The 26,106-nt window shown below is 36.9% G+C and overlaps 1 protein-coding gene across 9 annotated transcripts in view; it reads right to left on the bottom strand.

The window, feature by feature from the left end:
- The window catches only part of KDM4C (lysine demethylase 4C), a 497,442-nt gene that overhangs the window by 316,682 nt on the left and 154,654 nt on the right, over positions 1-26,106 (bottom strand). The window contains exon 10 of one of the 9 annotated variants that reach the window (XM_059411678.1): positions 4,499-4,993. The exons of the other annotated variants lie outside the window; for them this stretch is intronic. Coding sequence (XP_059267661.1) covers positions 4,886-4,993 — 108 coding nt within the window. The 3' untranslated portion in view covers positions 4,499-4,885. Of the gene's footprint in view, positions 1-4,498; positions 4,994-26,106 lie in introns of those variants that run through there. 9 annotated transcript variants of the gene reach the window in all.

Below are 26,106 nucleotides of genomic sequence, written 5' to 3' on the forward strand. Positions count from 1 at the left end.
AGGACAAATTGGGTAACATGGAAGGAAATCAGAAATGTGCAGTGTTCTGAGAAACCAAGGAAAGAAGATCTTCAAGGAGAATGAAATGCAGTTGTATCACATGCTGCTAATAGGTCAGGTGAGATGAGAATTAAAAAATAATACAATTTAGCAACATTGGGTTATCAGGGATTTTGACAAAAGAAGTTCTGGGAGCATAGAGAGGGTCGAAGAGTGTGGCAGTTAAAGAGATACTGGGAAAAAAAAGAAGCAATAAAAGGGGGGGGTTATAAGCATGATGAGAAGAGGGATTACAAGAATCTTTCAGATAGGAGAAATAAAAGCTTGTAGGAAGATAAGAATGATCCATCCAGTAAGGAAGGAAAAACTGACAATGCTGAAAAAAAAAAAAATGCTGACAATGCTGGACTGAGGAACTGGTGAAGCAGTGTTCTTCCCCCTGCAAGGGGGACTGGAGTTATGTGCACAAGTGACCTCAAGTAGAAGCAAAAACAATTTATCCAGAGTGACAGAACAGGAGATTGAGTATATGGGCTTTGGTGCTGTTGGGAATCTGTGAAGTTCTCTCATATTTTCACTGAAATGAGAAGAAAGGCACATAAGAGAGAATGAGGATGGAGACAAGAAAGGGATCTAGAGGATGTGGCTAGACTGCTGGGCATAATAAAATGTCCACCTGAGGTCTTGGATCTGGAAAGAGCAGTTGGGATAGTTGTGTGCTTGTCCCCAGCCACAGTAAGGCTACATAGGGACAAGCATGGAGAGCAGGGAGATAGGTGAGCGGAACCAGATGCAGATGTGACAAGTAAGAAAAGGGCTATAGTGTGAAGAGAAAGATGACAATGATAGGATATAATTTGCCGGAGAAGAAGTGAGAGCATGAGGGGAATGAGCAACCATGAAAAGTATGATCAATGGCTTTTTAGTTGCTGCTCGAGTTCAAGGGTGTACTGGGATTAAGGTAGTAGAAGGAATGAGCTGAAGAGACAAGGAGTCACCTTGTCACAGGATGAGATTTCTGAAACTGGAATTAAGAAGACAGTGCACATATTAAGACCACTGGAATGACTGACCTAGATAGGGTGGAGACAAGATCACTGGAAGAAAGAAGTCAAGGCAGGAGCCACCCAGCAATGATTGCAGGCGCCTCCACTTTATGCCTAATCTCTCATATCCGCAAGTCACTTCAGTCAATGAAAATAACTCATATTACTGTAAATGATTTAACCCTCTTGCATTAAACAAACAAACAAAATGCTTGAAGACCTAACTAATCACTAATGGGTAAAATATGAATACTCTAATTATATCATATCCCAAAAATCAAAGAGACAAATAAATGGAACTGGGATGTTTCCACTGTAATTCGCAATCATACGGCCACCCACCAAGCATAGGAAAACATGCTGCTTTACAGTCATTTGGCCAAAAAGGAAAAACTCAAGGTGATCAAAATTTCTTAAAAATACAGACTTATTTACTTTTAATTAAAGAATAGTTGGCAAACAATATTACATTAGTTTCAGATACATAACAGTGATTTAAACTCTATATATTACGCTATGCTAGCCACATATGTAACTACCATCTGTCACCATACAAGGCCATGACAACACCATTGATTATATTCCCTATGCTGTTCCTTTCATCCCCGTGACTCATTCATTTCATAAATGGAAGCCTGTATCTCCCAATTCCCTTCAACCATTTTGCCCATATCCCTAAACCCCTCCTGTCTGGCAACCACTAGTTTGTTCTCTGAATTTATGAGTCTGTCCCTAAATGCAGTCTTATTTTAGAAGACACAGTCTTCTTAATAAGCATGCAATATTCAATGCTTAAAATAAAATGAAACATCCTGCTAAAAGCTCTTCATGGGACAGATCTAGTTTTATTTATACTTCATCCCCACATATGAATAACTTTGCATGTGACTAGAACTCAATATGTATTTGCTGAATAAATGTCAAAAAAAGTTTAATTAGTCAAAAGAACTAGACAAAAAAGAAAAATGCTCTTATTAAAATTGTAAATATAACTATTAGTGTATTTTCACCATTGTGTTTTATAAAGGTTTATATTGAAACTTTTCTCAAAAATGGTCAATGGCTCTCCATCACAAAAAAATTAAAAGGTCCAAATTTCTCTGTGTAACAGTCAAGGTATTTCATAGCTTGGCTATACCCACCATTTTAAAAGTACTTCATTTCAAACCACAAAGAGACAACTATCAAAAACATCCTGTCGTGACTTTACTCAAGCTGTGGATTTCCTCTTTCACCCTTAAACTTCTGAACCACCAATACTAGAATAATCTCATCCAATCTCCACCAGCTCAAATATTAACTCTCTCACAAAGCATTTCAGATACCCGTTATGCTGGAATTAAACCCTCCCCATCCGGTACTCCCATGTTACTTTGTGCCTTTGTTAGCATTAATCAGTGATAAACAGCTCAGCCTAGGACATATTCAAATACTAAAAACTGTCTTTGGTGGCTTCTCACACCCAGCATAGATCCTGTCACTACTATGAGCTGATCATGTCAGCTTTATTAACCAACAGCTTACAGTGGAATCTGAACATGTTTATCTGGCCCTCTCCTTGTTCTTCAAGAGCTATACCTTGAATACAATGTATACCCACCAAGATTAAAGCCAAAATAAGGCCCAAGGAAGATATGTAAGTTGCTGTACCATTCAAGGAAAGAAAAACAAAATCAAGAGGTCTTTTTATTCTTGTGACAGACAAATGGATTTCTTCCCACAGAGTTCTTCATCTTAAAGAGTTAAAAACAATACGGGATGCCTGGGAGGCTCAGTTAATTAAGTTCCCAGCTCAGTTTCAGCTCAGGTCATGATCTCACGGGTGGCGGGATAGAGCCCCTCTTGGGGCTCTGCACTCACTGGGGGAGTCTGCTTACAGATTCTCTCCCTCTGCCTATACCCCCATTCACATGCTTGCTTGTACATTCTCTTTCTCTCTCTCAAATAAATAAATCTTGAAAAAGTTTTAAAAAAAATCAAATCTTTGCAATCAAACAGCATAAAAAATGCCAAGTACAATGAGGACAATGACTTCACAATGACTGGACTATAACAATCATTTTCTATCTCTTTTGAATTGAAAGAGAATTTAACCCCTAACCTCAAAGTGGCAAGCATCTCCAATTCTTCATCATGGCAGTTGTTTCTTGTCCCTTTTTACATGCAATCCCCTAATCCCCTCATGAAGATGTGAAGACCCTAATACATGCTCATAGGCAGATGAGAGAACAACTGTTTTTGTAAAATCTAAACAGCAGGAACAAATAATGTGCTTCTTGCCACAAGAGAAATTAAGAGATGATACATTCTAGGAAATCAATAAGATGATGTATCTTAAAAGCAGTAAAGAAAGCTTATAACTTTCCTAAACTAAAAAGCACCTCATAAAAAAATTCTATCATTCTAGATGCTTTCAGAATTTTAATTTTGAAAACAGAATTTAATTAACTCCATAATTACATATTTGTGGTCCACTCTCATCAGTAACAATCCTTACAACACAGAAAAATAAGTTAAGTAGCAAAATCAAAAAGACACAAAGAAATCTGAATAAATTTTTTTTATGTTAAAGGGCAGTCATAAATTAGTCTAATACCTCTGCATTCTTCGTTATAAATACTAATTTTACCAAAAGTATGCAGCATACCATAAGAAGGCAGGAAATAACATACTCTTTTCTCATATTCTTAGACAAATCTATTTAGAATAGGAAAATAAGAAGTGTCATAAAAAGATCAGAACAGGGCTCTGAACTGCAAATAAAGACAATGTAACAAAATTCAAATGGAATAGGAGAAAGTGTGGATGAAAGAGTTCTTAGCATCCTGACCTTTAATTTATTGCCTATACACAAGTATCATGCTATCTTTTTTCTCAACAGTTAACAAGTTATATGTTTCAATTAAAACTGCACAAAACTGACATCAGAAGGCCTCAAGGGATGTCAAATACAGCTGTTTGTTTTTAATAGTAACCTTGGGAATTTTCAATTCTGCATATATATGTTACCATAATACAGTAAAAGTTGCCCAATTTTTCCCAAGTGTTAGCTTCACTGATAAGAAGGAAGGGAAGGGAAAAAAGAAGAAAGGAAGGCAGGCAGTAGGCAAGCAAACAGGTTGTCAGAACACCTATGAAGCTGAGATAGCACCCCCAAAGAAGCCTCTGCCTTGCCATGAAGGAAAGTGAAGTCAGCTGACACACCCCTTCAAAAGGAGGTGTGAAATAACATTCCTTTACCTGCCTCTAACCAATCCCATTGGAAAGCACTTTGGACATGACATGTATTCATCCACAGCTGGCCCAAAGCATGGACTGAAAAAGAATATACTTCATAAAAATCCATTTTGTAAACTTGAGTCTAAGTGCATCAGATTCCAAAACTGTTGCATTACATTACCAAAAAAAGTATGTTTCACCATATGCTTTAAGAATACCTAAACAGCTGGGTTGTTTGTTTGTTTGTTTGTTTAAGTTTTAAATGAATTTGCATACACTTATATTTTAATACTAGTGAAACATTTTCATACAAGAATTTTTATTTTTCCATTCATATCCCTGAGCAGCTAACTTTAAAAGAATACAGTCAAACTGTATTACCTAGTAAGAAATCTGAACATTTACTTTTCCTAGTATGAGTGCTGGTCTTTTGTTTATTTGAAAAGAGAAGTGGGGCACCTGGATGGCTGGTAAGTTGAGCATCTGACTCTTGATTTTGGCTCAGGTCATGATCTCAGGGTCATAAGATTAAGCCCCGTGACAGGCTCTGAGCTCAGTGCAGGGTCCACTTAAGATTCTCTCTCCCTCTCCCTCTGCTCATCCTCCTGCTGATCAGCGTGCTAGAAAAGAGAAAAGAGAGAGGAAGGAAGAAAGGAAGGAAAAGAAAAGAGAGAGGGAAAGAGACAGATAGAAAGAGAGAGGAAGGGAGGAAGGAAGGAAGAAAGAACCTTAAGAAAAAAAAAAAACAGAGAAGCGAAACTGTCAGTTACTGAACTAAGGTTCAATCACAAGCATTTGAATCTTCACATTCCATTCCTTTTCAGAGGAAGTACTGAAATAACCAGTATTGTTTGCTTTTTATGGTTTTATTGTTTTGTTAAATACAATATTTAAAATATTGTAAAATATCCACTGATTTGCAACAAATAGAAAAGCTATCATATGAAAAAAACTTCAAGAACAGAACTTTGTAATTCTTAAAACACCAATAGTAAAAATGTTAGTAAGAAAATGTATTCTTTCCTTCTTATTTCTATATCGAAGTTAGTACACAAAGAAAGGTAAAAATCCCACTGCAACTCACAGGGAATACACATACATACCTTTGAGGGCAACTAGCAGTTCTGAAGGTACTACTACATGCTACCCTGGTTAGAATCAAGTTAATGGGGAAAGAAATACCTCCTCCCATAAGTAAAAATGTCTTTGGAGTATGGCAAAGCAAAAATTAGTCAACACACAAAGCTGTGAGTATATACATTCAGTCTCTCATTATACACCACTGATAACCAATCTTGTATATTAGTTTTCTGAACTTTCAACCTACTCCATTCGCATACATTAAAGTGCATTTCTATTTTGATCTGTTGTACTTGGCCACAGTTATCTGTGTTCCTTCTCCAGTGAATTCTGATATGGGAAACAAAGGCAGAAGAAAAATTATTAAATTCCCTTACTACCCAGAGCCTACTGACAAGTCCTTGAAACAGAGTGACATTCTTCTAGGGACTCAACTACCTCGATGTTAATACTTTGTGAAGGGCAAACTGTAATCTTAGCCCAACCCACAGAATGCTGTAAGTCTACTTTAACATATAAAAATTCCTTTAGAAATTGCCTTTATCTTTAAACTCCCAAGATATATGTTGGCAATCATCACCCAAGCATATGGCCCACCAATACACATCTGAAGGGTCTCATGACTAAGGTTTGATTAGATGGTAATAAATGACCTTTACCCCACAATAGCTAGCCCCCTCAAGGTCCTAGAAACCTTGCTTTGGAAATTCCTTAGAAACTTAGTGTTATCCCTAACCCCCTCCCAACCTGAAAGTATATAATGGGCCACTCCGTATAACCCCATTGCTCACAAGTCCTGTCCCCATACTTTAATAAAACCACATTTTTGCACCAAAGTCTCAAGATTTCTTTCTTGGCCATTGGCTTCAAATCCAAACATCTTGTCTACATCAAATTCCAGGACTGTGTGGGCTCCTATAACTCTGCCTCAGAGAACAGCAGCTCACAGGGCACTGCGAGGTATGAGCATACAGCACCACCTGTTGGCTTGTAATCTGTAGAATAACCCCGGAAGACAAATAGGAGGCCTGTTAACCTGCACATGAGGGGTCACGAATGCTGCCGGCCATAGCTGAGCCCTGCCATATACAGTGTTCATCAAATGGGGAAGAGGCACCACAATTCCCCAAAAAGGGCTATAAAGAAGTGAGGGATGGCAGGAAGGGAAGAGTTGAGGTGGAACAGGAGGAGGAATAAGGCTCACAGATTACAGGAAAGCACTGTGCAGGCCCCTCCTTGTTCAACCTGAACCTTGAGAAAACCTATTCCCACAAGTCCCAACTTCCTGGGGAAAACCTTGCAAAAAGAAAGATCAGCTGGCAAAGAATTCCAGAACTACGTTCCCACCTTATTCATTCACAGACTTTTAAACTAGGAACCTGACCCAGAGCCCCAGACAAAAGCTGGGGAGAGGCACTGAAGAAGAGTCACATCACCTAAGAGCCCAGAGCTGGAGAGGGGTTTAGTTGGGTTGAGGTTTCCTCTCTCCAGGGTCAGTGTCCAGGAGGTGCACCTGCCCTTAGCTCTAGGTCATGTAGATTCGAAAATACATCTTTTAAATATCTCAAAGAAAGCCCCACAACAACAAAAAACTTAATTAAGATTCCAAATATAATAAATTAGAGATCCTGGAGATTTATCAAATCCCTGTTTTTGCTTGAAATATGAACATTTGTATACAATTGCTAACATTATTAAACATGCATATTTATCTAGCACAGGTAGGAAGTAAAATATACCATAAGAAGGATAGGTATGAATTCTAATATTCCCTAATATACTTGTTTACTTTCTTAATCAGGATATGCAATATATCAAAATCATTAACTTAACAGCTCATAGTTATCACTATAAATATTAGATACAGCTATATGTGCTCAGGGATTATTGATATTTACACTCCTCTTTGAAGCTAAAAACAAGTAATTTGGCCAAAGTCTCAGATCTAGCCAATCATGTATACCCTGATTTATCAAATTCTTCCTCTGGCATATTTTCCTAAACTACTGCTCTTGTCTTTTTGCCTCCATTTTAAAAGCACTTCACCAGTGGATTTACACTTAATTTGTGGTAAATTCAGTACTTTGAAATCTATAACTAAATAAAAAATACAGTTAGACAGTTCTTTTTAAAAATAAACTTTTAATCTTTTAACTGCACATGTAACAGTTGCTGTAGAAATCCAACAATAAAATTGCAATCCCATCAAAGATGATGATGTTAAATAATGAACACCCCTCTATTATTTATAATACATGTGTACGTTCTTTCCTTTTTTAAGTAGCTTCCATACCCAGCACAGAGCCCAATGTGGGGAGCTTCAACTCACAACCCTGAGTTCAAGACCCACACTGAGATCAAGAGCCAGTCACTTGACCAACTGAGCCACCCAGGTGCCAATGCAAGTGTACTAAAAAGGAAAATATCCTATTTTGTAATCTACTTTTAATCCTTGACAGTATGTTATAAATGCCTATCTATCAATAATTACACACCCACATCATTTTTCACACTGCTCACACGTCATGGATGGATGTGCCATAAATGAGTCAACCATCCCTCAGTGTTGGACATTTATTTACTTACTATCATTTTTTCAGCTTCATAAACAACACTATAAGGATAATCCAAATAGGTACATTCTGGTGCAACTTTCTCTTTTTCAACAAGACATATTCCTAGATGTGGAAAGCAGGATCACAGAACACACTTATTTCCAAAGCTGACAGCCTGGGCATCCTGTAGGCTGTATTAATTTGCAAAGGCATTAACAACACTGGATGTTTTCTTTTGTCTCCTTTGCCAGAAACAACATTCATCGTTCTGCATTTCTACAACTACTAATAAGATTAGATTAAGATTATGTGATTACTAGCTACTGTATTTTTTTCTTTGATGAATTGCCTTTTACCTAGTGGGTTCTGTTTTGGTTTGGTTTGGGTTTTTTTGGTTTTTGGGTTTTTTTCTTTTTTTTTTTTTTTTTTTGAGAGAGCGAGAGAGCACGTGCACACATAGGCATGCAGGCATTCTAGCTAGTGGAGGAGGGTCAAAGAGAGGTGAGAGAGCGAATACCAAGCAGACTCTACCTCTCCTCCACACCCCCACAAAGGGCCCCATAGAGTTCAATCCCACAACACCTGATCATAACTCAAGTGGGAAGCCCAACTGACTGGGCTACCCAGGTGCCCCCAAATCTTCTACTTTAAATGTGGACTGACCCTCAATTGCACCTAATATTTCTCCTCTACAAAATGGGAGTAGTAATACTATGTCTCTTACACAACAGTTGTAAAACTTAGATGAATTTGTGTAAGTTTTATACCTGGCACAAAGTAAAGACTTAATGAATTTTAGCTATGATAATTATTAATAAATTAAGACTGAGAGGTTTCTGGGGCACCTGGGTGACACAATCAGTTGAGCATCCAACTTTTGGTTTGGCTTAGGTCCTAATCTCAGGGTCCTGGGATCAAGCCCCGCCTCCAGCTCATGGTTCAGTGTTGTTGTCTTGAGCTCCCTGCTCCCTCATGCTCTCTAAAATAAATGAATCTTTAAAAAAAAAAAATAATAATTGAGGAGGGACACCTGGGTGGCTCAGTCATTAAGCGTCTCCTTTCAGCTCAGGTCACGATCCCAGAGTCCTGAGATTGAGGCCCCACATCAGCTCCCTGCTTAGCAGGAAGCCTCCTTCTCCCTCTCCCACTCCCCCTGCTTATGTTCCCTCTCTCTCTGTGTCTCTGTGTCAAATAAATAAATAAAATCTTTTTTTTTTAATTGAGTAGTTCTTTTCTTCTTTAAAGATTTTATTTATTTATTTGTTTGTTTGTTTATTTATTTATTTTAGACCGAGAGCACCAGCCACATTGTGGGGAGCAGTGAGGGGCAGAGAGCAATGGAGACAGGAAAGGAGAAGAAAAGTCTCAAAACAGACTCTGCACTCAGCTCAGAGCCCCACAAGGGGCAGATCCCACCACCTTGAGATCAGAACCTGAGCTAAACCAGTATCTAGTAACACTTAAGTGACTGAACCACCCAGGAACCCACAGAGGTTCTTTATATATTCAAGTGGCGTTGCTTCTCAAACCTGACCACTAAAGCACACCTAATGGCAAAGAAACACTCATAGCCCCATAGCATCTTAAAAAAAAAAAAAAAACAACCAGCATCTCAGATGTGCCAAATTTCCCTAAAATTTCCAGTTTTATTTTAAATATTCTTATAAATTTTACATTCTGCCCCAAGTTATATCAATATTTGACTAAATATGTTTTCAGTTCATTTGCTATTAAGTAATATTTAGGAATTACAACTACAGCTTAAGGAGTTTACATAGTACAAGTACAGCTTAATATTAACCCACTATCTCTTATGTAATGTAAGTGGTATACAGTACTTGTTTATTTAGTTTGCAGTTTTTCAAATCTCACGGTCTCTTCCTTCATGGAATCCACCAATGGATCCCGCTTGGAAAGTCCTCCCAAACCAAGGATCAGATAAATATTCTCCCACATTTTCTTTTAATACATTTAACATGAACAACTTCAGCCACATAAAATTTTGTTTTGATGTGACAGGAATCTCAATTTATTTCCGCTTACCTGCCACCCATCTTCACCCTCTTTTGCTCTGTCAAAATTCCCTAAAATAATGAAGCTTTCAAAATGTAAGCACATATTTAGATACTTGCTTCATTAAATGATTAACTGCTATATTAAAAATACAAATAAAAGCATACTTTTGAGTTTTAATTTTTTTAAGATTTTATTTTTAAGTAATATCTACATCTGACAGGGGCTCAAACTTAAAACCCCAAGTGCAAGACTTGGGGACTGAGCCAGCCAGGCACCCCTGAGTTTTAATTTTTTTTTTTTTCTGAAATGATTTTAATTTTAATTTTATTCCAAATCCTTTCTTTTCTATTCCAATTTATGTTGCTATTTCATCTTATATAATTTTCCAAAGTCTTTTACCTCATTTTTATTTACATGTTTACATTTTTAATTATAATTGTATATATTTAAGTTATTTTATTTTTTATATAAAAAAATTGAAGAGCATTCTATAATTTTGGGTACAGCATTTAATAGAAGAAATCTTTGAAACACCTGGCAGTATTAAAGATCCATCTACATCTTTGGTGATTTTTCATGGCCATTACTGAATAGTTTGAGTTTTTAAAATAAAATTTCTATCCCCAATACACATCAATGACAGTTGATGTGCTAGATCAGATAGTTACGACATGGCCAGATTAATGAACTGCAGCAGTAAAGCAATGTGTTAAACTCTCAAGCCTTTCTGGTCTACATTAGAGAGAACAAGTGCTGATCTTTGCAGCTCCCTGTCCCCTCTTCCTGTATCTGCATATGTAAATCTGTTCTCTTAGCCACAGCTACATAATAAAGGACATCCCCTTCCACAAATGCAAAGCTAGAGTCGGAAGAAGAGCACTTTTCCTTTGTATGTACCTATGCATCAAATTCAAGAATTATATTCTTTACTTTCATATATGTTGAAGTATCTTTTTGCATTTTCAAAATGTCTCATGTTCTTGCTTTATTTTATGAAGAAGGAGGTCAATTAAAAAAAAAAAAAGAACAAAACAAGGGATATTTTAGAACAGCTATCTCAGCATTTGAACTTTTCTCCCAGTAGTACAGTTTCTGTCTCCCTATATGATTTATTCAATTAAAATTTATTCCAGAACTACAGTCCTTTAGTATGCTCTGGATACAGCCCAGATGGAAACCAAAGAATAAATATTTTGACCTATTTAAAGTCCCTCTGACCCAGACGATAAAAATGCACTCCCCCACTAGGTACCCTCCACAGTTTTATTCTGAAGGACAGTTAATAGCATGGCTGGCATGTATGTCAGTGGTAGCTGCCCAATAATGATAGGATATCAGATCTGCCCCAGAAGTGTCATCATGGAACAAAGAGTCTTGGCTTACAAATAGTTCCTGGGGCACAGCTGGGAAGCAAAATACAGGAATGCACTGACATACTACCACAGCACAATTTCACATGATGGGGACCCCAAACTGATTTTAAAAGTTTAATAAATGTCAACACTTCATGAGAAAGAGAAGAAACACTTATCACATCACATGTAGGAGTTACTATTTCAGTAACTTATAATAATTACCTCATTTAGTCCTTACAACTAAACTATAATATAATATTATTATACCAACTTACAGAAATCTTGCCTAAAATGATACTTTCTATAAATGACCAACCCAACTCAAGCTCAAGCAGTCTAAATTAAATGCCACTTAATGTCCCCAACTAAGCTTTACAAATTAATGCCACTTAATGTCCCCAACTAAGCTCTTTAACTTCACCTTCCAAAAGCTTAACAAAGAGCAAGTTCAGCAGGTCTGAGTTATCTCAAGAGAGTATCTGTCCTAAATGTTTGATAGAAGCTTCCATTTCTAAAAAGACTACTTCTTCACCTAGGAGGCCCATGGATGTGCTCTTTCCTTTTTCTTGTAAATAATAGCATGACATGATGGGATCTCGGTTGGGTCCTTCCACTGAAACACTTTCCCAGTTACACCTCGTTCAAGTCCACCTCATTGTGGAAGAAATGAGACCTGTAGGGTCTTGCACACACTGCTACTTGTCAGCTTGTAAGTTTCCCTCAACAAATTTTATTTTATTTTTGTACTGTGTGTATAAACACACACTGCTCCTTTGCACAGCAGTTGCACCATACAACATGAAGGGACCAAATCCATGAACAACCCGCAATAGTTTTGGGTGCATTATAAATTTATTTCACAAAAAAAAGCACTTCAATTTGATGACATTTTATGCTAAATGCTCACACTTCTTCAACATAAAATGAACATTCTTTTAAGAAACAACTAATCTAGAAGGATTATAAAAAATAGTACAAATATCCCTTACTACACTAAGTTACATTCATTTTTATCACCTTCTATTCCATATGAAACATATCAATTACAAATTTGTAATCAATTAATATCTTTAAGGTCTTCATACGTCAAATTAGGTCAAATGCTATTAGGGAAACCCACTCTTATCAAGACTGCGGGGAAAAAAAATTGTGAAGAGACACTGCCCTCTGCTGGTTAATGATACACACTGTCCATAAATCTTTATTTTGAGAACAAAAGTAATGAAATGCATTAATATTTAAGTACCATGGTCCATAATGCTATTTACAGAGTCTAATAGTGAGTTTTGATTATATGAGAATGATAAACACATGTACACGTCATAGCAAGAGCCAATATACAATTTCAGGCTCTTCTACTATAACAAATATAAAACATTACATTCAATCTGCAAATAGTTTCAAAGCAAATTTCCATTTTCACTCTTTCAGCAATTTTTTAAATAATGTATATCAATGCTGTTTATTTGCATTTTAGGATCAATGATGAATGTCACCTTAGAGATCAATTAGTAACTACAGAATAAAGTTTTAAGGCCTTAAAAGTACTATGGGGTGCCTGGGTGGCTCAGTGGGTTAAGCTGCTGCCTTCGACTCGGGTCAGGATCTCAGGGTCCTGGGATCGAGTCCCGCATCGGGCTCTCTGCTCGGCGCGGGGCCTGCTTCCTCCTCTCTCTCTCTGCCTGCCTCTCTGCCTACTTGTGATCCCTCTCTCTGTCAAATAAATAAATAAAATATTTTTTTTAAAAAAGTACTATGATCATGTACAGACACATATTTATCACCCTCCCCTACACTGAAATTTTGGTACAAACTAAGTATCTTGAAGTTGATAAATTTCAGAATATTTCTAACATGTGCCTATATGACACATGTGAACATTAGTTTAGACCTCTCTATATAAACACTACTGAAAACTATAAAGATAACTTTATTGAATTCTAAGTAGTACAGAATAATACATGAAAACAGCCTTGTAAAAAAAAAAAAAAATCCAACAACAGAAATGCATAAAAGGTGAGGGTTCCTGTATTATACACCTCAAATTCACTCCAATGGCTATAGGCCAACATAATTAACCCTTTGTATCCTTCATTTTGTTTTTCTATTTACATATTTTTGAGATAGTTTTTAAAGAAGATTGATTCACACTATACAAGACACTTAATCACCTTGATTTTCACTTTATAATAGATTTTTAAGATCTTTGTCACAACAGTGCATAAAGATTTAACCCACTGGTTTTAACAGCTATACAATAGAGATGTTCTAAAAATCTAGTCCACCCTCTCTACTGTTAGTAACAGTATTTTCACACTAGTGAAATAAGAGGTGTGCTATAAGCATCCTTGTTTAACTGGCTGCAAGAACGATTACTAGGATTCTTAACTTTTATCATAAATCTCATACTGTCTTCATGAAATAAAATACACATATTATATAAACAAATACTATGCAGTGTAGTTTTTAATGTTTGCCAAACTAACACTTAGAAGCAACATTATATTAAAACTCACATGAGTCTATAACTGTACACAATAACTATATAAAAATAGATAATTTTCCAGTGACTTAAAGAGAAACCATTAAAAGCCAAAAGCTAAACCTATACAGAGGGGAAAATGCACATCATATATTTGTGAAAAATATTATGTATTTGTATGTTTTTGACTATTTAAAAATATTCAGCCTCCATTAAAGAACCACCAAAAGCTCACAAAAATAGTGAGCATGTAACACACTTACAACCATACAGTATTCCATTGATCTTTCCTTTTTATATGACTCTTGCTTTATACCACAGTTAAAAATCCCCAACTGAAAATACAAATAACTCTATAAATAGCACATTTCCTTCAAGTTCAACCCTCCTCATTTGTGTTCAGTAATCCATACAACTCTATGATTAGTTCTGCTGTGGGCTTAAACCATAAGATACAAAATGGCATAAAGCAGGCTAGCTTTGCCAAACTAACACTTAGAAGCAACATTATATTAAAACTAAAACTAAAACAACATTATATTAAAACTCCTCCCTTCACTTAGCTATAAATTTACTCTGAAGGTTTATTAATGAACAGCACAATCACAAACACCCTAGCTGTTATCAGATCCCTTCCTGTTAAATTTACTGAAGCATATATGCTACTGTCTGCATATCTCCATACATATGCTTTGTAAAACCACAGATCTGCATATTGAAACTGGTTTTTAGCAAGTTTTCCCCACCTTCAAACTGCCCAGTCCCAAAAGTCTGTCATCCTCTGTTAAATGTATAGCTCAGTACTTGAATGAATATTTAATCTATGGTTATGCCTTGACTTTCTGTTGAATGCCCATTTCCCTCTGTGTCTTATTTCTATTTCCCCAAAACTGTAGTTTCCTCGCCCTTTGGTTTCCCAGCTTTTGACTATGTGTTTGGCATGGGTTCGGTTTCATAGTTATCACATCTTGGAATAGCAGCAAAGAAACACTTTCTCTGCCTTTGCTTCAGAGATAAACCCATTAAAGCAGAAGGCCCAGAGCTGCTAATTTGCCCACTGAGGACCACTTTCTCACAGACCCTACTGAGTGACTGAAACAACAGGAAGCTGGGAGCTGGACACTTGACATTCACTGAAAAAAGTTCCTTCCATATTTGTGTTTGTTTGGCTTTATCCTGTGACATTTCCATAAATAAGAAGCATCATTTATTTACTTCAAAGCTGAATAATTATAAAGTCTCGGAAAATACATCTAATTCAATCTGCTATGGTGTCAATCAGTTACAGAAGGTAAATGGAGAAAATAAAGTGGGGCAGAGAGGGGCCAGAGGCTCTCTTAAAATGAAATAAACCCAAACAACACTATTTAAGTGTACTAAAACTAAACTCTATCTATGGAAAGTCTAGGTTTATAAACCTCCCAACCTCAGAATGTTTCTTTGAGACACAGTGATTTGCACAGCCCAAATTTTCTTTGTAAGTAACCATGACAGTTACTCAGTAGAGTATCAACTTCAGACTCTCCACTTCACAAAGAGTGGATACTTTTGTAAAATGGATCTGCACTTCCAGTTCCTTTTCTTCATTTTTACATAGGCTATGTGACTAGCAAGATCACCAATATGAACAAAAAGTAAAGCATAAGAGGAACTGAACAACAATCTGTGCTCAGCACTAACATCAGTCCAGTGCTGAGTAGCTGCATAAATCAGAGACTGATTTAGCTTTGCCACAGACACCGTTCATCTCAACACCACCAGCAAACACATCTGTACAGTAATTGGATTAAAATGTACCATGAACTGTTCATAAAGAATCTATACTATAGAAATGCCTTCTAAGATGCATTCCACTGACGTTTACACTATAGTGTAAACCTATGCACAAATCTAAGAACAGCAGTTTATCTAGTAAGATATCTTGGTCATGCTTACTCAAACTATACATTTTAGGGCTTGGGATTCAGCATTAATTACGAAGGTCATGGGTATAAGCAGCACCAAAACTCAGGAAACCTTTCCAACACTCTTTCTAGTCAAATGTGAAATACTAAAGCATGAAACACATTTTCTAAAACTTATGAGTATGTACCTCAATGAATGTCATTTTAGAGAAATAATCTAATACTTCAGAACTTCCAACATTCAACCTCAAGTAACTTACCAGAGCCACTTACGGAGACAATATGTAACAGAAAAGAATTTCACACAGAGGAGCTGAGGAAGGTTTGGAATACTGCTTTCTTAGAAATCCTTTCCCTCATCTACTCCTTCAGTCCCTTGCCAAGACAGCCTCCAATGTGTGTCCTTACTGGCAGATTATTGCTGCATTTTGTTCCTCAACTCAACCCTAGCATACCCCCAAAATAGAAAAGTTTGCATTAGACTTTTTAAATATAGATGGTATATGCTCTTTGGTTCCTGGATTTTAAGAATGACATAAAATTAAGGGGTATTTTAAGCACCCTCTGCTCTCTTGCAACAATGGGCAATAATTTCCTAGTTGTCTTAATTTGTGTGCATGTTTTAAATCTAGAGTATCCTTTATGATTATTGCAGTTGGTATTTTCTTATTTTATGTAGCCCTTCTTTTTTTTTTTTTTTTTTTTTTTTAGTTTTTTAAAATTTATTTGACAGAGAGAGAGAGAGACATCACAAGCAGGGGTAGCAGCAGAGGGAGAGGGAGAAGCAGGCCCTCTGCTAAGCAGGGAGCCTGAAGCAGAGCTTGATCCCAAAAGTCCCAGCATCATGATCTGAGCTGAAGGCAGATGCTTAACCAACTGAGCCACCCAGGCATCCCATTATGCAGCCCTTCTTGCCTATAATGTATATTTACAAACCAGGCTGGATTTTATCACCACTTTGTGTCATTCCTATTTCAATTTCCCATTATCACAGAACTGTTAACAAAAGTCATTTAGTTACTTTTTCCTATCATGTATTCCAAATTCACTGGAATAATCCCTTATGAGGCCAAAGAAATGCAATTCTAAAGAAACTTATTAAAATTTACATGACCAATCCAACCCTTCAAATATGAGAGCACAGTTAAAAATGTTGTTATTCGATAAGACAAAAACAATGATGGCACTAACTACCTTACAGTATGAACTGTGGTGGAATAAACTGAGATAGTGGGAGCAGGCAGGGCCCATCAACAAAGATAAGACTGGAAACGTGCAAGTGCACCAGGTCCACATAGCCATCTGCTCTGCATGGAGGGAATGAAATAGAGCAATGAACTAAGGCATTTATTTTCAAAGTCCTAATTTGTTAACAAGACCTGTGCAATGAACTCTCATGTGGTTCTATGATGCCCCTCCAAAAAAAAATCCACCACAAACCACCTGCCATACTCTATGGGGACAAGTTAGAAGATTTTCCTAATAAATGTCTATACTTTAAAAATGTTTTACTTGCATATGAAAGAAACATTAAAAGAGAAAATGTTAAAAGGAAAGATACTAGAAAATAATGTTTACAATATTAATCAACTTTGTGTGGGCTTTTAAGAAGATAAAGACTTACACTGATATTCTTGAAGGGATATGCAAGTTATTACAGGCTTTACTTTAGGGAAGAGATTGGAAAGCGTGTCATTAAATATTTTTCTGTAATCTACTTTTTTTAAATATATGGACATATATTCATTTTTATTTTATTTCTATATATCTTAACAATGAGTATTTGGATAATAATATTAAAAGCAATAGTGATTTCCTTTCAAATAATTTTCTGTAAAATTAAAAGGATTCTAATACATGGACACACCATAAGTTACTCAATGATTCCCATTTATCATTGGACATTTTAGTTATAATTCAATTTTTGCTGACAAAATTGGACTACAACAATCACTTCTATCAATGAAATTTTGTCTGCATTTGTGATTATTTCCTAGGAGTGGAAGAATGGGATAGGGCATGGAGATGTCAAGCGCTATTAATGCATACTACCTACCCACTTTTTAGGATGCTTATAACAATTACACTTCCACCTAACAGAAATGCAGAGTGCCCACTGTAGCAACTACATTCTCAAGAGCAATGGGAATTTTCCTTTAATCTTTACTAATATGATAAGAAAAAGAAATCCTTCACTATTACTTTGAATAATACTAAGGTTTGGAGCACCTGGGTGGCTCAGTGGGTTGAGCCTCTGCCTTCTGCTCAGGTCATGATCTCAGGGTTCTGGGATCGAGCCCCGCATCGGGCTCTCTGCTTGGCGGGGAGCCTGCTTCCCCCCTCTCTCTCTCTGCCTGCCTCTCTGCCTACTTGTGATCTCTGTCAAATAAATAAAATCTTAAAAAAAAATTTTTAAAGAAAATAATACTAAGGTTTGAACAATCTTTCAATTTTATTTACCTGCAAAGAAACAGGTTTTCATGCTATTCTAAGAATTATCAGAACAGTCCAAATTTTAAAATATTAACACTTACAGGATGACTCAAAATATACATTTCCTAAAACTGGAAATACTCTACCAAGAGTCACTGGAATTATTAATCGTTATGAAAATTGTAAATTATATAATATCTGTTACGAAATTTTAAAAAGTTGCTGGAAACTACCTACTTTTGTATCTTAACTCAAATAAAAACCTGGAGTATATGAAAACCATATGTGGACGACAAGAGTCAAACTGAGCAGGAATCTCTAATATCCATGATGGTTTTCTTCCCAGGGATTTACAACACATGGTTTTTTCAGATTCAACACAGGGCCCAAGAGCTACAGCATGCTTTTGAAGACATAAGCAGCCTATCCAAATACCTCTCCTTAGCACTCTGGCCCACAGAACCCTAAGCACTGCTGGGTGATATCACTTCTTTTCATACTGCCCTCATGCTGGCAGAAAGAGTGAACGAATATGAGATATAAGTAGAAATATATAAAGCAATCCATCTGCCCAGCCTGCTGTTAGCACTTATCCTGAAAATACTATCCCCACAGCCACAGTTCTCAGTGCCTCAGATCTGAACTCTGCCAGCCTTCTCCAAATTAGTATCAGGGAGTTCCCTGACTTAGAAGTTTTAAAAATGTTTTCAATGAGAGAGGCATGGTGCTACATGACTGTACCAGCTACAGCTGCCATCCTCACCACAGGCTGATGAGGGGAGGGTTAAAGCCTTCCTCACAGGTAGGAAAAATGCAGCTCACAGAGATAGGTTACACAGCTGCCCAGCACAGAAACAGAATTCTAACATAGGTCTGTGTGATTGGGTTGGTTTTTGTTTACCTGCACTCAAATATGCCATCAAAACTCCTGTTAAGGAAAGAAGCACCACAGAGATGGAGCGATGAACACTTGAATCTCTGACTGACAAAGTTATGAAAAATAAAACATTGGCCTGCTTTCTCTAGACTTTGGTTTTAAAGAGAACCATTTCAGCTCTCTAATCTGGTATCCAAAGCATGGACTTCAAGCTAGGCCCAGTCCCCTTACGACTGCAGGTTGCAGACTTCAGTGCTTCCTTGTCCCCATCTAGAGAGATGAGCCTCCCAACACATATAGGCAAGATGGCGTTTTTCCCCCATCTTCACCAACCCAATCCTCCTTTCTGTTGGGCCAGGAACTGGCCCACTAAACTGACCCATCATCACTGGAAAAAGAAACCGATTCCCTTAGACCAATCACAACCACCAATGAGCCAAGGTCAATTGCTCAAACTGGAATTCTAGAAGAAAGACACATATTTACCTAGTACATATCTACCTAGTACTCACCACAACTTTTCAAGGCTCCCTACATATTTCATTGTATTTATATCTCAAAACAACTATAAAGAGGTTATAATCTCCATTTTACATATGAGAAAAGGGAGATTTGGACAGGTTAGTTAAGTACTTACTCCAATCACACAGCTAGTAAAAAGAAAAGTTTGAATTTCAGTCAGTCCGACTAATCCTTGAACTTGTACCCCCTCACCACTACACAATAATGCTTTCCTTCTACATATCGAAAGTAAAGCTCTGCATGATTATATACAGAGCCTGAGAGAGATTCAAGACAAAGTGTATTACTACCCAGAGGATCTACCACATCCACACATTGTGTCACTCCCTTGAGTGTGACTCAGATAGCAATCCTATGTGATCACAGAGGATTTGCTTGAGCTCTATTTTTTACCTTTTTTGTAATTTTATTTTTTGCAGTGTTTCAAGACTCATTGTTATGCACCACACCCAGTTTGAGCTCTATTTTTAATTAAGCATACTGAAAGAAGATGTAAGATATAATTAATTTTATAAAACTTTGATATGACAATGGAAGTTAACACATGCTAATTTTTTTTTCCTTAAAATGTTTTTCTAGCCTTTTCCTAAAAGGTTATAAAATAACAGCAATAATAATGAAATATATGTACATATGCAACTCTCATCTCCGTCCCCCCAAAAAAGTGATATGTATGATTACACAACAGACAATTCTCCAATATTAAATTTTTGCTTCTTCACATTTTTTTAGTACTTCATATTTTTTTTTAAGATTTTATTTATTTATTTGACAGACAGAGATCACAAGTAGCAGAGAGGCAGGCAGAGAGAGTGGGGAAAGCAGGCTCCCTGCCGAGCAGAGAGCCTGATTCGGGGCTCGATCCCAGGACCCTGGGATCATGACCTGAGCTGAAGGCAGAGGCTTTAACCCACTGAGCCACCCAGGCGCCCCATAGCTCTTCATATTTTTAAATGACATTATAACTCTGAGTTGAAATTTCCCCTACTTAACACTTTATTCATTGCTCATACTCTAGTATAATAATAATCAGAATATTAAACAATAATAAGAGCTGCATAAAACCATCATAAAAACTGCACTCAAGAATCAACAAGGCATACAAGTATTGGTATTGTCCTCAGTTAAAGACAGCACATGGAAAAATGCAAACTGATCAATACAAATAAAAGACGAACTATAATGCCTGGAAGAATTAGCTGTAAGCACTAAATTTTGTAGATAGTGCCACAGAGAATGTATTGGTGCTCTAAGCTATCATAGAAAATCATCCCTCCACAGAATCCAGAGTGTCCAGAAGACACTCTTGTTCTGCCTTCCTCGTTTTAGAAAGAGGCAAAAACTATTAATGGCCATAGTTTATAGAGGATAAAATTATAGTAAATTAAAAATAACAGGTATGGCTAAATGAGGGAGAGAACTAGGTACTAGGATTCTATACTATATGAGACTTTTTCACGGTCTGCCTAACTGGAAACACCTTTCCTCTTTGAATTGGCTAACACTCTGATTCTTCTAATTACAAAGGTGTAGAACTATTAAAACAGTAATAGAGAGTAATCATGGGTTTCATCACCTATTCTTTATTCCCTTTGATATTTAAATGTCAAAATCTTACTCGGCAATATGCTTTCATTATTTTGAGCTTTTGGCCTGAGTATGGTCCCTGGCTCTGGCAGAGAGTGCTCTTTGGGGAAACAGCCCTAGTGGGTAATTTCCAGGCTATAGTTATAACCAGCAGTCCTAAAAAGAGATATGTTCTATCACCTTGCTCAGAGCACAGGAAGGATAGATTACGGATCCACCGATTAAGGTTTAATTATAGCCACTGACCTCAGTGAAATCCCATTAAAACTTTCTTTTAATTCAAAACTGTCCTATCAAATGATAAGTAAGCAAGACTCCTATACCAAAGCTACAAATCAGGCATCTGCACATGTTGCTCTTGTTTCATTAACAGAGAAGGTTATCTCAAAGGAAAAGGAACAATGACTTTGGTTGGTATGCCTTATTTAAGAAGCCCTAATTTAGGGGGATGCCTGAGTGGCTCAGCTGGTTGACCGGCCTTGGCTCAGGTCATGATCTCAGGGTCCTGGGATCGAGTCCCGCATGGGGCTCTCTGCTCAGCAGGGAGCCTGCTTCCTCCTCTCTCTCTCTCTGCCTGCCTCTATGCCTACTTGTGATCTCTCTCTGTCAATAAATAAATAAAATCTTAAAAAATATATAAAAAAGAAACCAAACCATAAAGTTATGAAGTGAATCAAACGACCACCAAGAGGATCAACTGCTGGGAAGCAGCAGTGTCCATACCAAATCCAGCCCCACAAGCTACAAATGGTGCTCTCCTTTTACCCCTGGTCATTTACTCATTGGTCATAATAAAGTAATGATATAGGCTGCCTCCTAGCTCATGTGTGATCACCTGTCTAACGAAAGCTTTAGACAGCTTTTGAATGAAGTTAGGAACAGAACCACTATTTTAACATGACAGTCTCAGCAAGGCGGAATGATACTCCCAAAGAAAATCAGCTTATTGGTGATAGAGGGAGAACTGACTGTATTCACAGGGTCCAAGTTTTTTGTTTTCTTGCATTATCCCCAAACTTTGCAAACCATTTCCTTTTCTACCGTGATATCTTACGCTTTACCATATAAGTTGATATGATGAGTTAAGTAGTGAAAGTGGATTTCAGATTCAGACTGGAAAGCTACAAGTTCTTGAGGAAGATTTTTAAATGTAGTAAATTTATATATTACATTTGTAATTATTCTGTTCTGTGTAACAGAGCAGTCAGTGAATGTTAGCTGAAAATGTAAAAAAGAGAACACTATTTATGTAAGAATAAAGCAATAAAATATAGGCAAGATTCCTAGGTTTGAATCCTGGTTCTGATGTTTTTCACTAAATGGCCTTGGGCAAGAAGTCATTTAATCATTCAATAAATTATTTCTTGTGCATCTATTACGTGCTGGGTAAAAAAACACTAAATGATATTATTAATATTATTGATACTAATGATTTTTTTCCCTAAGATTTTATTTATTTATTTGACAGACAGAGATCACAAGTAGGCAGAGAGGCAGGTGGGGTGGGGGAAGGAGGCCCCCCACTGAGCAGAGAGCCCAATGCAGGGCTCGATCCCAAGACCCTGGGATCATGACCCGAGCCGCACGCAGAGGCTTTAACCCACTGAGCCACCCAGGTGCCCTGATACTAATGATTTTTTAAATCCCTACTCTTACAGATCTCTCAACCTACTGCAAGGGAGACAAACAAATTAGGACATTATCAACAGTATGCCAGACAATAGTAAGAAGAAAAATAAGCTTAAAGGGGTACAAGGATTATAGGAGGAGGGAGTAGCAATTTCCATATTATTTCCATATTATTTTAAATAGAGTATCTATTATCTTTGATAATTTATATTCACCTTTGATAACCCAAATATACTATTGTATAATTATATTATTATAAGAGATTAAGAGTTTATTTTATACTATTTTTCCATAATGAAAAAAAAATAGAAGAAAAACTAAGAAGGAATATTTTTTAAAAAAGGATCCCCTAAACAATTACAAATCCAGTATATTAGATAAAAAGCTCATAGTTAACCTTAGAAATCGCTATATACAAAAGCTATATACTTTTACCTTTAATACTCATCCTCCTCTAGAAGATCTTTTCCAACACTCTCTTACCCAATTCTACTTATGCCCAAAATACCTATTAATTCTCATAGAAAAAGGGCCATTAATAATATACTTGAGAGCTGTTACACATCTCCAACTTACAAATGGGTTCTACATTGATGGTTTAGAACCTAAAATACTTTTTTAGTAGAGAAAAAATATTATAGGATGTTGAAGGGCCTCAATCCAAACAACAAAGGTCTATTTAATTCACTAAAGACCTGTGGCTTTCAACTCAAAGCGTCCACCAGATTCAATTATGGGGATTTTTAAAATTCAAACACTTATAACCCCTTACCAGAGATCATTATCTTACTGGTCTGGGTGAGGCCAGGGTTCTGTACTTTTAAAGCCCCACAGGGTTGAGGACAGCTTCTGGAGACTCTTAGCTCCAAAAGACAGATCACATCTGTCTTATTTTACTTCTTTAACCACAACACAGAGCCCGGCACGAATAGAGCCTAAACATGCCATTAACTTCCCCAGCCTTCTTTACAGTTATGGCTAGCCATGGAATATAAAAGGAAGTTTTCAGATGGATTTAAGGAAAGATTTTCCTCCCAAACAGAGGAAGGTAGGTGAGCCACCTTCTTGTACTATCTCCTTTTCTTCCTGTCCTTGGAGAGAACATGCCTGGAGTAAGCACTTGTGAACACTCTCCCACTAAGGCCAGTAGGACAGAAGATTAGGAAGAGCAGGGGACCTCATGACACTGCTGAGCAGCTATACCAACCCTGGGACCCCAACCCCCGAATCCCTCAAGTGCCAAACACCTACATGGAACAGAGCCTTTTGTAGAATTTTTTACTATGTATTTACTATTATAAACACTGAATAAATCTGGAAAAGGTAAAAGAGATAGTTAAGAAAAAAATCCCAAAGTTTCAAAAGTCCTGCAATAGAATTTGGTTCTTAATAATCATAAGAACAGGTAGGTGTGCCCTCAATTTCATTCTAACTCCCCAATTAGGGTGCAAGTTCCCCTTCACAGCTTACACAGTAGACAGGATCATTCTAAATCCTCAAGAATCTTAAAAATAGGGGCGCCTGGGTGGATCAGTGGGTTAAAGCCTCTGCCTTGTCTCAGGTCATGATCTCTGGGTCCTGGGATCGAGCCCCGCATGGGGCTCTCTGCTCGGTGGGGAGCCTGCTTCCTCCCTCTTCTCTCTCTACCTGCCTCTCTGCCTACTTGTGATCTCTCTGTCAAATAAATAAATAAAATCTTTAAAAAAAAAAAAAGAATCTTAAAAATAATTCCACAAATCTCACAGCAGACTGGCACCTATTTAATCCACCGTAATCAGGGAGATGAGTCCAAAAGGAAATAGCACACTAGGGGGTCAACCTTCTGCCTCTGATCCCAGCCCCACCGTGCTCATTTTACATATCATTCCTCTTCTCCTCCCTCCTCTATTCGAAAAAGGGGTTGATAGAGGGTGGAAGGCATCAGATTATCTATGAACTGACACTATCACAGAAATGACAAGAAATAAAATGAATAAAGTGCCCTGGACAAGGCCCAGCATATCATGAACAATCAATCTCACCAATCATTACTAACGAACTCATATGAAAGTAGAATAATTTAAAAACAACAACAAAAAATAATTTTTAAAAAATAATTTTTTTCTCAGTAGAGTATGTAAGTTATTCAAAGAAGCCAATTTACTTTTTCTTTTTTTTTTTTCAAAGATTTTAATTATTTGAGAGAGAGAACCTGAATGAGAGGAGAAAGTGAGTAAGAGAGAGAGCACAAGCTGGGGGCAGAGGCAGAGGGAGAAGCAGACTCCCTGCAGGGATCCTGATGCAGGGACTTGATTCCATGATATCTGGTATCATAACTTGAGTTGAAGGCAGATACTTAACCAGCTGAGCCACCCAGGAGCCGGCCAACTTACTTTTTCTTAAAGTACTGACTTAAACTAAAGCCTCAAAAACAGGCATTACATTGATTTCAGTTTAGCAACTAAACATGAGGTCATAAGCCATGTAACACAAATCCCAAAATTTGGCAAATTTAAGTTAGCAATAAATAAAATCAGGCTCCCTAGCTCTGAGGGCTTGAGGTCCAGATATCTCTCCTGCAGACACAATATTTACTAATCAAATGGCTTTCTACTATACAACTTGACATCTCAGATTTTCTGAATCCCACAATTCAGTACTTTATCAGAATAAAATGAGGATATAATATGAATATTTTCTTAATACCTCTTCCACATATATAAATACTAACTCCCCAGTCAGAGTACAAGCTCCAAAAGACTTAACTTCATATGATTTTGTTTCTCTACATGATATTTTATACTCTATGTTGTACCACCAGTGACCAGGAAATAGAAACAAAGAAGAGGTAAAAAGAGAAAATGAGAATATAAAATCTTGTGCTCCTAAAGTTCATATTATATAGGCCACATTAGACATTCAAAACTAGAATGCAGGACTATTAGTCTACATTTCCTTTCCTTCACATGCTTTAAGAATTCAGAAATTCTGTGATGTAAAGCATATTCAACATAGGGACTCACCACGAAAATAATTCCTGATTGTTTTTAAAAAGACTGCCCAAGATTCAAGATATTTTTGGAAGGGTGCTACCTGATTTAAAAATAAAAAATCCAATTCTAGAAAAGGATTAAAATATAAAATGGAATGAACCTATACCACAGCTCTTGTATGTAAGACAATTTTTTTAATTGAAATCCACTCCAGATTAAAGGGAAATCAGTTTCAAAATTCTATCTTTTTAAACTTGTTCAAACATTTAAGGATTCAAATGTCAGAAAGCTTTAAACTTATATTATGAAATGCCCCTAAAGTTCATGAGAGAACATTCCCAGCTCTGCAGTATAATTTTTCAACTTTTTGGCATATCATCTTAATAGATTATCACTTAATATAAAATTAATGCAAAATAAGAGGTATCA

This window comes from Mustela nigripes, chromosome 9, assembly GCF_022355385.1.
Source record: "Mustela nigripes isolate SB6536 chromosome 9, MUSNIG.SB6536, whole genome shotgun sequence".
Lineage (NCBI taxonomy): Eukaryota > Metazoa > Chordata > Mammalia > Carnivora > Mustelidae > Mustela > Mustela nigripes.